This window comes from Thalassophryne amazonica, chromosome 13 (genome assembly GCF_902500255.1).
Source record: "Thalassophryne amazonica chromosome 13, fThaAma1.1, whole genome shotgun sequence".
NCBI classification, from domain to species: domain Eukaryota; kingdom Metazoa; phylum Chordata; class Actinopteri; order Batrachoidiformes; family Batrachoididae; genus Thalassophryne; species Thalassophryne amazonica.
The window spans coordinates 50,594,992-50,607,506 of NC_047115.1; the positions used below are offsets into that span (position 1 = coordinate 50,594,992).

Consider the following 12,515-nt stretch of genomic DNA (forward strand, 5'->3'; position numbering starts at 1 on the left):
TGAATCATATTTATCTAATAGATTACAATTTGTTCATGTAAATGGGCAGTCTTCTTCACGGACTAAGGTTAATTATGGAGTTCCACAAGGTTCTGTGCTAGGACCGATTTTATTCACTTTATACATGCTTCCCTTAGGCAGTATTATTAGAAAGCATTGCTTAAATTTTCATTATTACACAGATGATACCCAGCTTTATCTATCCATGAAGCCAGAGGACACGCACCAATTAGTTAAACTGCAGGACTGTCTTTCAGACATAAACACATGGATGACCTCTAATTTCCTGCTTTTAAATTTAGATAAAACTGAAGTTATTGTACTTGGCCCCAAAAATCTTAGAAACATGGTTTCTAACCAGATCCTTACTCTGGATGGCATTACCCTGACCTCCAGTAATACTGTGAGAAATCTTGGAGTCATTTTTGATCAGCATATGTCCTTCAGTGCACATATTAAGCGAATATGTAGGACTGCTTTTTTGCATTTGCGCAATATCTCTAAAATTAGAAAGGTCTTGTCTCAGAGTGATGCTGAAAAGCTAATTCATGCATTTATTTATTCTAGGCTGGACTATTGTAATTCATTATTATCAGGTTGTCCTAAAAGTTCCCTGAAAAGCCTTCAGTTAATTCAAAATGCTGCAGCTAGAGTGCTGACAGGGACTAGAAGGAGAGAGCATATTTCACCCATATTGGCTTCTCTTCATTGGCTCCCTGTTAATTCCAGAATAGAATTTAAAATTCTTCTTCTTACTTGTAAGGTTTTGAATAGTCAGGTCCCATCTTATCTTAGGGACCTCATAGTACCATATCACCCCAATAGAGCGCTTCGCTGTCAGACTGCAGGCTTACTTGTAGTTCCTAGGGTTTGTAAGAGTAGAATGGGAGGGAGAGCCTTCTGCTTTCAGGCTCCTCTCTGTGGAACCAGCTCCCAATTCGGATTAGGGAGACAGACACCCTCTCTACTTTTAAGATTAAGCTTAAAACTTTCCTTTTTGAAAAAGCTTATAGTTAGGGCTGGATCAGGTGACCCTGAACCATCCCTTAGTTATCCTGCTATAGACTTAGACTGCTAGGGGGTTTCCCATGATGCACCCAGTGTTTCTTTTTATTCACCTCTTTTTGCTCTGTATGCACCACTCTGCTTTTAATCATTGGTGATTGATCTCTGCTCTCTTCCACAGCATGTCTTTTTCCTGATTCTCTCCCCTCAGCCCCAACCAGTCCCAGCAGAAGACTGCCCCTCCCTGAGCCTGGTTCTGCTGGAGGTTTCTTCCTGTTAAAAGGGAGTTTTCCTTCCCACTGTTGCCAAGTGCTTGCTCATAGGGGGTCGTTTTGACCGTTGGGGTTTTTCTGTAATTATTGTATGGCTTTTGCCTTACAAAAGCACCTTGGGGCGACTGTTGTGATTTGGTGCTATATAAATAAAACTGATTTGATTTTATTTGATTTAAATAAGCACCAGGCATTATGTGCATTAAAAACATTACATTTGGTCGAGTCACTCTTTTTTCAAAGTCCGCAGAGTGGTACCTTAAAATCGTAAAGCCTGATTTATGCTTCTACAGCTGAAGCATAAATCTCAAACTCCAAACCAATGTTACAGTATGTGCAGTTTTCCTCCATGAATTGCAGGTCATTTGAGCGTCTTTGTAGTTTTTAGTCTCTGTGTTGTAAAGTTGGCCATATTTGCAGACTTTTTTGCCAAATGTATTTGATCCATGATCGAAATGTAATCAGTGGGCGCACTGCAAAAACTATTAAAATATGACGGGAGAGAAAGGAGTGAAAGCATAATTCACAGCCCTTGCGGTCTCTATTGTTTTGACCGCGCTACGGAGAGGGTTCGCAGCCACGCGGAGGGCTCTGATCTAAAGCGGTTGTCTTTGGTTCGCCACACCCACGGATATGTGTGAAACTTAACACCATATTACAGTGCAGGCAACCTGCAGAATTTTGTTAATAATCACTGGCCTTTAATTACTTATGGCCTGCCTCATTTAGGCGGCAAGTCTGAGCAGGGTTTTTAAAAGATAAGCGCCTGGGCTTTTAATCAAGTAAATACGGTACAGACTCCTTGAATCGGCGAGTATCAGTGCTGCACTTGATTTTGTACCTCTGTTGAGACTGGGCAATCCCAGACTGCCATGTCCGGTACATGCGAGGGGTTTTTAATGGAAATACATTGCAATGGGGAGGACGTTTTGACTGATGTGAGCAAAAATCCATTATACAAAATCCAGTATATATGGTGTTTACTACATGGAAACCATACAAAAGCAGTGGGACTTTTGTTTTTGTCCGGATGAGTGTGAGTATCCGGTTTATACAATGACGGATTAGGCGAGTTTTGCTGCACTACTTTTTTGTCTTGGTGGATCATTAATGGGATTTATTTTTAACACAGAGGGACTTCTTTTAAAGTGCTACTTTTTCACAAGCAATTTCCACGATAAGGGATTAAAGTGTTTCCAATGACGTCTTTCTAAACAAGGGCCTCTTCTGTTGATACGTTTTCAGCGGGCTGTGTTGATGAATCTGTACAGACAGGATGAATTGGATCAGATTAAAAGACTTTGCTCCATTGATTAGCTCCTTACACAGGTTATGCGCGTGGTCCCGTCTTTTTCCCGTCGTTTTTTTGTGGAAGCATTACAGCGCCACATACAGGCCTGGCATACTGTATGTACTACAGCATTTAAGGTGTTTTCAGTGGATTTGTGTGCACGGAGATATTTTTGGAAACAAATGACCATCCATCCATTATCTAACTCCTTGCTCCAATTAAGAGTCACGGGGGGTGGAGCCTGTCCCAGCAGTCAGGTAGTAGGGCATGAGGTGGGGTACACCTTGGACAGGATGCCACTCTATCACAGGGCCACATACAGACAAACAAACACATTCACGTGCAAACACATTCATGGGCAAAACAATCACAGTGTCAGTTTTTTCCAATATCGCGCAGCCCTACATTCAAGGCACCCTATGTTGCATTAAAGTGCGCTGACTTCTATGTTAAAATATGCCCACATATTTGACATAGGTGCATTTTTAAGAAATGGAACTTGCTTGAGACAGTAGGCGAGGGAAGTGGGAGATGAAGATTAGAGTACAGACACAGAAATTTGATCTTGTCACTTGCTATCTATACTGTGGACAGTCAGCCATTGAGGTCTGATATGCTTTAAGTCCAATTTGAGCTGGTAGTTTGAATAAAGTTAGACAGACAAACACGTGCACATTCCAACAGCCAATTTGAGGTGTCCAATTCACCTAAACTGCATGTCTTTAAAAGTGGAAGGAAGTTTCAGCAACCAGAGAGATCCAATACAAACATAGGGGAGAACATGCACAAACTCCACACAGAAAGGACGAGGTCAGAAGCAAACCTTTGACTTTCTCGCTGTGAGTCAGTCGTGCTAATCACTGAGCCACTCTGCTGCCCTTGGAGAATGTGTCACAAAACATACTCAAGGCTTTAGTCTCCAAAAATCTCAAGACCCTTGAAAAGTGGAAAGAATAAAAATAAATACATTTCCTCCTTCAACTTTTAATTTTTTTCAAAAAATTTGTTTTCTACAGGAAAAAAATTCAACCTAGTGGCCAACTTTCTGAAGCGGCACACCACTCTCAGATGTGTTGCGAAACAGCATTATCGGGGTACGTATCCTACATGTGATCAGTACATTGACCTCAATGGGTCCTAACCAGCTAAATTCTAAAAAAAAATCATCTCTTGTGGTCTGTATGTTGATGTTTCTCCTCTTCGCTTGCTTTTATGTCCTGTCCCTACCTGCTCTGGGGTGTTACAGAGGACAGCCAGCCATTATTTAGTTCCCTTTTCAGTTCACTGAGAGTAGAAGAGAAGGACTGGAGAGTTTTGAGTGGAAGGCACTGAGAATCTCCTCCCATGGCCCATCTAGTGCCTGTGACCCTTGACCACCTTTCCATGAGACTAGTGTGGCCCTCTTCCTGTTAGTGAAGATATAATATGTTCTCCTGACACTTGTTGATGTGAAGGCAGAAAAGCTTTCCCACACAGCGTCTCTAACCATTTCTTTTTTACTAATCAAATTAGGGTTTTGTGTACATAGTCATAGTTTAACATTTGAAATTAGATATTCAACAAGAGGAGCGATTGAATGCATTACAGATTTTGGCATACATGTTTTATTTGATGCTTTCTGAAAAAGCAAACTCTTTCAGAACACTGAATAACTTGTACAAACAGACAAAGAAATTTTTGATACAGTTTGCCAGAATGCACATGGGAGACTCGAGCCAAGATTTGATCTGTTTTCTTGTACTAAAATCTTTCTGTGCTCCAGTGCACCATGCCAAAAGTTGCACTATCCCCAGTTTATTCAGTCACAGCCATAGAAACCTATAACATCTTCAGAGTGCTCTTGGGTGGCTTGATGGCTTCCTTCACTAGTCTCCTTTATGTATGGACACTCCATTTTTGGGAACTGCTTACTCTAGACAGATTTACCATGCAGTTCCACACTGTTTGTGTTTCTTAATAATTGATGTAAGTGAAGTCCAAGACGTATTCAGTGACTTGGAAATGTTCATGTAAATGTAAATGTTCATGGACTTGTCAAAAGAAAACTACATGAAAACTGAGTATTTGAATTGAGCTAATAATTTACATAGCTCATTTACATATGAGCTCGAAAATGGAGGTTCTGTGTATACAAACGGCTGTACTTCCTAAATGATTAATGTGATATTTTTGTTTGTTCTGAGTTATTATAATTCTGACATTCTGTGTGGGGAAATATGTTTGTTCTTTCTTTATTTCTTTCTAGCTCTAAATATCAAGTTTGTGAGATTCACATTTTATGAGCTAAAATATGAACATACATTTTACAGCACAGACTAGGGCCCTGCTAAGAAGGAGACCTACATGAGGCCAATGAGCTAAACCTGTTCTTCAACAGGTTTGACACCATGGACTCTGCCCACTCGGCCCCCAGCTTCTCTCATTGCTCCCCCTCCCCTGTGCACTCACCTCACACCCTAGTTAGTATCACCCCCCTCCTCCCACCAACCTGACCCCACTACCCTCCCTCCACTACTCCCTCATTCTCCTCGACGCCTCCCATCACCATCGCTGCTGATGATGTGAGAAAATAATTTGTCGCCTGTGTCCAGGAAAGGCTGCGGGTTCTGACGGCCTCAGTCCCAGAGTGCTGAAGGGATGTGCTATCCAGCTGTGTGGGATTTTCCAGCACATCTTCAACTTGAGCCTGAGCCAGATGGTTGTTCCTGAGCGGTGGAAAACCTCATGCCTGGTCCATGTGCCCAAGAAGAAGAATCCCATCACACTTAATGACTGCAAATCTGTTGCCCTAACATCACATGTTATGACGTCACTTGCGAGGCTCATCCTGAGGCACCTCCTCACAGTCGTCGAATCATCGCTGGACCCCTGAAGTTTGCGTACCAGTCCAACAGGGGAGTGGAGGATACCATCATCTTCATGCTGCACGGAGTTTACTCATATCTGGAGGAGGCAGGCAGCACTGTGAGAGTCATGTTCTTTGACTTCTCCAGCGTGCATGTTCTCACAGGACGCCCACAGCATGTGAGGCTTCGGGACATTACATCCGACACCATCATCACCAGCACAGGGGATGGTCCTGACTCTCTTCCTGTTCACACTCTACACTTCAGATTTCAGGTTGTGGTCACAGTCCTGCCACCTGCAGACGTTTTCGTACGACTCTGCCATTGTGGGTTGCATTGTGGTAGACAGGTTTGTGGAGTGGTGTGAACTCAACCACCTGCAGCTCAACGGCTGGTAGTGGACTTCAGAAAACTGAAGACCCGTCCAAACCCAGTTACCATTAATGGAACTGAGGTGGACATTGTGGACAACTACAAGTACCTGGGTGTCCACATAGACAACAAACTGGACTGGACTGGACTGTAAACACAGATGCTGTGTATAAGAAAGGTCAGAGCTGACTGTGCTTCCTCAGGAGGTGCAAATGCTCAGGAGGTGCAAATCTTTCAATGTCTGCAGAAATATGTTGCAGATGTTTTATCACTCTGTGGTCTCCAGTGTCATCTTCTATGCTATAGTGTGCTGAGGCAGCAGGCTGAAGGCAGCTGACACAAACAGGCTCAACAAGCTCATCAGGAGAGCTGGCTCTGTCCTGGCAGTTGAGCTGGAGTCTGTGGTGAAGGTGTCAAAGAGGAGGATGTTGATGAAATTGCTCACCATCCTGGACAGCACCTCCCACCCCGTGCATGCCACACTGATGTCCTGTCAGAGCACCTTCAGCCATAGACTGAGACCACCGAGGTGCACCACAGAACGCCACAAGAGGTCTTTCTTACCTGTGGCAATCAGATTCCTCTTGCCTCTGCAGGATGAATGCATAATGAACAGAGTTATTCAGAGTTATTCAGTTACTCAGAGTTACAGTATATGCAGTATTATCGAACATCTTGTGCCAATGTCTTGAAATCATTTCATATAAATTTGTTGTTGTTATTGTAAAAAAAATTGTTCACTGTTTACTGTTTCGGTACGCTGGTAAATTAATTTCAGGATAAATAAAGTCGCTCTTATCATATCTTATATTGCTACTCAACGCGCGATACGATACGCATCATGTTATATTTTAGTGCTTTCTGCTTATGAATTTTATTTACCATATTTTCTGGAGTATAAGTTGTACCTGTTAAAAATGCCTCTTGAAGAGGAGAAACCACAGTATATATGTTGCACCAGAGTACAAGTTGCACTGAAGTAAGTCACACATTTTTTCTATATTATCAGATCTTTAATTTGGGATTTTTGTGCATTGTTTTGGTATACTTTTTATTATTGACATTTATTCTTTTACTATTAGAGTTTATTTTATTTAGTGCTTTGATTCCTGGGAAAGTCATATAAAAGCTTATTATTATTATTATTGATATTAAATGTCATTTTTCAGTATATAAGTCACTGGACCTCCCACACAAGCTAAAACAACAACAACAAAATTACACAACTTATACTCTGGAAAATACAATAAATGCGTGCATAAGTTGTAGTGTGTGATGTTCAGTGGTGGGCACAGCTACCCAAAAAATTTGCTTCGATAACAGATAATCAGCTAACTGAAAAGTTATCTTTTATAAAGCTAAACCACATAAACCACCCCAAAATTTATTGGAAGCTACAGATAACTGATAACTTCCAGTATTGTCTCCGGTACACTTGCAACTACTAACAAGGTGATTTTGAGTTTTAACACCACAGTCGCTTCTGATAGCATCAGAGGTGACTACAGACCCAAACAATGAGTAAGCACTTCTGTCTTTGAGTGCCCTGCAGCTAAATAGTTGAGAGAAGCAGCGAAGCTCAACTCTCTACTCAATAACAGCGTTGCCGTGAGGTGGAGGTCTTGGAAAATAAAGTAGTGCTGACTTATGGTTTGGTTTATAAATAAAATTAGTACTGATAGAATAACTCCATTAATGTCAATTCTGTCATTTGTACAAAGTTAAAATATAACATATATCTTTTAATGTTGAATAATGCACTAATTCTGAAGTTTTGTAACAAACACAGACAGATGGAAAAGGATTATGGGTAAAATGTGCCTCCGCTAACACTGATTGGTTGATTCATTCATTCTGTGTAAACCAACACATTAATGTGACGTGTGTCTTGTGTTAGTGTTTACAGATAAACACTTTTGCAAAATATGCCAATTTTTTATTTGTAAAAAAAAGGCATTTAAAAAAAGCCAAGTTGTAATTAGATAACCGTCTGATATAACCGTCAAAATAAATAGAACACTGCCAACTACTGGATGCTCTGTACTAGGGCGAATACTGCCATGAACACTACTGGCCAGTAGATGGCAGTAGAGACCGTGAAAACTTGCCAAAACAAAATTTCAGATAATTTGTGTCTGCTACGTTTAAGATGCATGGAATTTAATAAACACAAACTGAATTTCAGACATATATATTACTCTGGAACAAAGATGACACAAGCAGGACTCTAAATACCAAACAGGAATCGATTGCAGTGATTCCAATTGAAAAGAATGGAGGAGCAACCTGAGTTTCTTCTGGCATTTTTACATAAAACAAACACAGTAGCAATGTCTATAAACCCAGAGAATATAGTCACAAGAGTTTTAGGCACAATATACAAAGACTTTAATGCTGTTGTCCGTGTGGAGCCTGATCAGAGCGTCTCAAATGCATTTCTTCTGTAGTGAACGTACTGAGGTACCCGTAGTGCACCTGGGCACAGCATGTCCACACTAAAACCTTCAAAATTAGTGCATTATTTTAAAACTAAAACATATATATGATATTTTCACTTTATAAAACTTCAGATGTGATGTTAATTTAAATAACTTGTCTGAAATTAGTTTAGTAAAAATTTTAACCACAAGTTAAAACTGTATGCCTCTGGATGACTTGGGTGATATTGCCAGTGTAACAGAAAGAAATGAGCCTTTTTTTCTTTTTTTTGAACAGTTCTCCTTTGCCTGCAAAGGATAGAGCGGTTTCTTCTAGAACCAGCTCTACTCTGTTTACAGAAGATAGAACTGCATCTACTATTTAACCATTTAACCATTTTAACCATTTAACAGGTAGGTGCTTAACTGATTTTAGATTTAATAGATGTTTGTAACTATTCAGCTTTGTTTACCACATCTGCAAAAATACGTTAGCGGTCTAAAACATTATCGGCCCAAAACTTATCGGAAGATAATTAGTCCGATGATGGTTTTCAAAGTTATCTGAAAAGCTAATCCGTTAATGAAAACATTATCTTCGATAATTAGCGGTTAGCGGATTAGCAGAACTGTGCCCACCACTGGTGATGTTGATGTGTAACCCAGCTTTTTGATACTTTAGTTATACTGCTTAATGTGTGTTGTATTTGTATTTCCTTTTGTACATTTTCACCTTTCTTTGCCTTTGCGCTATACCAAATTACGTCACAATCTACATTTGTGTGATAAGAATACCAACTCCATGACCCTTAATCTTTTTCGTATTTGGATTTCGTAACCCTAACTGGCCTGATTTTAAATCTAAAACCCCAAACAGACCCAGTTATGCTGTAGTTTAGACATCGCTTAAAAATAAAAGATGTTGCTTCATATCTCACTATAGTTATGCAGAAAAGTTAAATGAACATACAATGAACATACAGTGCATCTGAACGTATTCATGGGGCTTCACTTTTTCCACATGTTGTTATGTTGCAGCGTTATTCCAAAATGCAGTAAATTCATTTTTTTCCCTCAAAATCCTACTCACAACACCCCATAATAACAGCATGTAAAATGTCTCTTTTTTGTGGAAATTTTTGCAGATTTATTAAAAATAAAAAACACTCACTCACTCACTCACTCACTCACTCACTCACTCATCTTCAACCGCTTATCTGAGATTGGGTCACGGGGGCAACAGCTCTAGCAGGAGACCCCAGACTTCCCTCTCCTGTGCCACATTGACCACCTCTGACTGGTGGATTCTGAGGCATTCCCAGACGAGTGTAGAGATATAATCTCTCCACCTAGTCCTGGGTCTTCCCCGGGGTCTCCTCCTACGTGGACGTGCCTGGAACACCTCCCTAGGAAGGAGCCCAGGAGGCATCCTTACCAGATGCCCGACCCACCTCAGCTGGCTCCTTTCAATGTGAAGGAGCAGTGGCTCTACCCCGAGCTCCCCACGGATGACCAAACTTCTCACCCTATCTCTAAAGGAGACACCAGCCACCCTCCTAAGGAAGTCCATTTCGGCCACTTGTACCCACAGTCTAGTTCTTTCGGTCATGAACCAACCCTCATGACCATAGGTGAGAGTAGGAATGAAGATTGACCAATAGATCGAGAGCTTCGCCTTTTGGCTCAGCTCCCTTTTCATCACAAGAGTACGGTAGAGCGAATGCAGCACTGCCCCTGCTGTGCCGATTCTCCAGCCAATCTCATGCTCCATTGTCCCCTCACTTGTGAACAAGACCCCGAGGTACTTGAACTCCTTCACTTGGGGCAAGAGCAAGTTTCCTACCTATAGTGGGCAATCCATCGGTTTCCTGCTGAGAACCATGGGTCGGCTGTGAACCGATCCAGTGAGTGTTGAAAGTCACCAGCTGATGAAGCCAACAGGACCACATCATCTGCAAAAAGCAGTGACGAGACCCTGAGCCCACCAACCTGGAAACCTTCCTCCCCCTGTCTACGCCTCAATATCCTCTCCATGAATATCACAAACAGGACTGGTGACAAGGCACAGTCCTGGCGGAGCCCAACCCCCACCGGAAAAGAGTCCTTCTTACTCCCAAGCACCCGAACACAGCTCTCGCTTTGTGAGTACAGAGATCGGATGGCCCTGAGAAGGGACCCCATCACTTCCATACTCCCGCAGCACCTCCCACAGGATCTCCTGGGGTACCTGATCATACGCCTTCTTCAAGTCCACAAAACACATGTAGACTGGATGGGCATACTCCCAGGCCCCCTCCAGGATTCTTGTGAGAGTAAAGAGCTGGTCGGTTATTCCACGACCAGGATGGAATCCGCATTCTTCCTTTTCAATCAGAGGCTCAACTATCGGCCGAACCCTCCTTTCCAGCACCCTGGAGTAGACTTTACCAGGGAGGCTGAGTAGTGTGATGCCTCTGTAGTTGGCACACATGCTCTGGTCCCCCTTTTTAAATATGGGGACCACCACCCCAGTTTGCCACTCCTTAGGTATTGTCCCAGACCTCAACGCAATGTTGAAGAGACTAATGACTCCACACATCCAGCGCTGACATAGCAAAAATATAAGGATGGGATTACCAGAACGAGTACCAAATTTATCTTTTTTTATATGCTTTTATCTGATAAAAACATTTAGATTACTCACATTAAGAGTAATCTAAATGTTTAAGGGCATTAAATACTTGGAGTGTGCACAGTTTCTTAGAAACTCTGACCACAAATTTTTTTTCTGTCTGACTTTACTAGCAATTAGACATGGCCCAATTTATTAACTTCATCTGTGTTGTTTCTGTGCCTGTCTTCAGAGTTGCGTGTCTTTCCTGAACGCTATGTTGTGTGCGTAAGATGTCCTGAGGATGCCTCAGCGCACCATGGAAACCCGAGCCTGGCCACAGTGAGTGCTGTTTATGCTCCTCTGTTTCCTCTTGCAGAGTTGTCTGGCACAAAATCCTGCATGGGTCTGTTTGTTAGGTCTGTTTGTTATTATAGTGAAGTGTTACCAAATTGTACTTATTCTGCAGAGTTTATGTTGATTATTTTTACATAGAGTGGCCCCTGAACCTGCTGAGCCTCTTTCAGAACCACGCACCAGACCTGGTTGGGACTGACCAATGATTTTTATTCATTCTCAGTTAAAGTGCAACTGACATGGTTTTTTTTTTAATATTTTTTGATAGCACGTGTTTTGTTCTGTTGGGAAAAAATCTTGAATGATTGAGGCGTGATCCTTTCACGTTATTTCGGCCCCACCAGCGGAAAAGCAGCTGAAAGCATCTTATTGTGAAGTCAGAGAGGTACCTCAGCATGCTCACCATGCTGGTTTGAGACTTAGTACATGCAAACAATGTCGGCTCCCACGAGCAGCTCTGATGAAAATAGTGGGAATACAATTGTCTCAGTGTTTGACAGCTCATAAGAAATGGACCTTTCAGACGCAAACATTGCAGTTGTATTTGGGGATCAGCTTGACAGGTTTGAGCCAAATTATTCTGAAGCTGATCACAAACGCAACAGACATAACAGAGATGAACGGGGATGCAAGCAACAGACTAAAGCATTTTTTAAAAATTTGCAGTTTACAGTATAGTTGAAGAAAATAAAATTACATTCATTGATAATTTTCTCAAGTGGCATTACATATACAGTGAGTAAAATAAGTATTTGAACACCCTGCAATTTTGCAAGTTCTCCCACTTAGAAATCATGGAGGGGTCTGAAATTTTCATCTTAGCTGCATGTCCACTGTGAGAGACAATCCAAAAAAACCAAATCCGGAAATCACAATGTATGATTTTTTTAATAATTTATTTGCATGTTACTGCTGCAAATAAGTATTTCAAAACCTGTCAATCAGCAGAAATTCTGGCCCTCAAAGACCTGTTAGTCTGCCTCTAAAAAGTCCACCTCCACTCCACTTATTATTCCAAACTGGAAGCACCTATTTGAGGTCGTTAGCTGTATAAAGACACCTGTCCACCCCACACAGTCAGTAAGACTCCAACTACTAACATGGCTAAGACCAAAGAGCTGTCCAAAGACACCAGAGACAAAATTGTAGACCTCCACAAGGCTGGAAAGGGCTGCGGCGCAGTTGCCAAGCGGCTTGGTAAAAAAAGATCAACTGTTGGAGCAATTATTAGAAAATGGAAGAAGATAAACATGACTGTCAATCTCCCTTGGACTGGGGCTCCATGCAAGATCCCACCTCGTGGCGTATCAATGATCCTAAGAAAGTTGAGGAATCAGCCCAGAACTGCATGGGAGGAGCTGGTCA

At 41.7% G+C, this 12,515-nt stretch overlaps 1 protein-coding gene across 2 annotated transcripts in view; it reads left to right on the plus strand.

Annotated features, from left to right (window-relative positions):
- Positions 1-12,515, plus strand: part of slx4ip (SLX4 interacting protein) — a 139,609-nt gene that overhangs the window by 100,004 nt on the left and 27,090 nt on the right. The window contains exons 5-6 of one of the 2 annotated variants that reach the window (XM_034185696.1): positions 3,585-3,662; positions 11,047-11,135. In XM_034185696.1, the coding sequence (XP_034041587.1) occupies positions 3,585-3,662; positions 11,047-11,135 (167 nt within the window). The remainder of the gene's footprint in view (positions 1-3,584; positions 3,663-11,046; positions 11,136-12,515) is intronic. The other variant, XM_034185697.1, reaches the window with a different exon arrangement.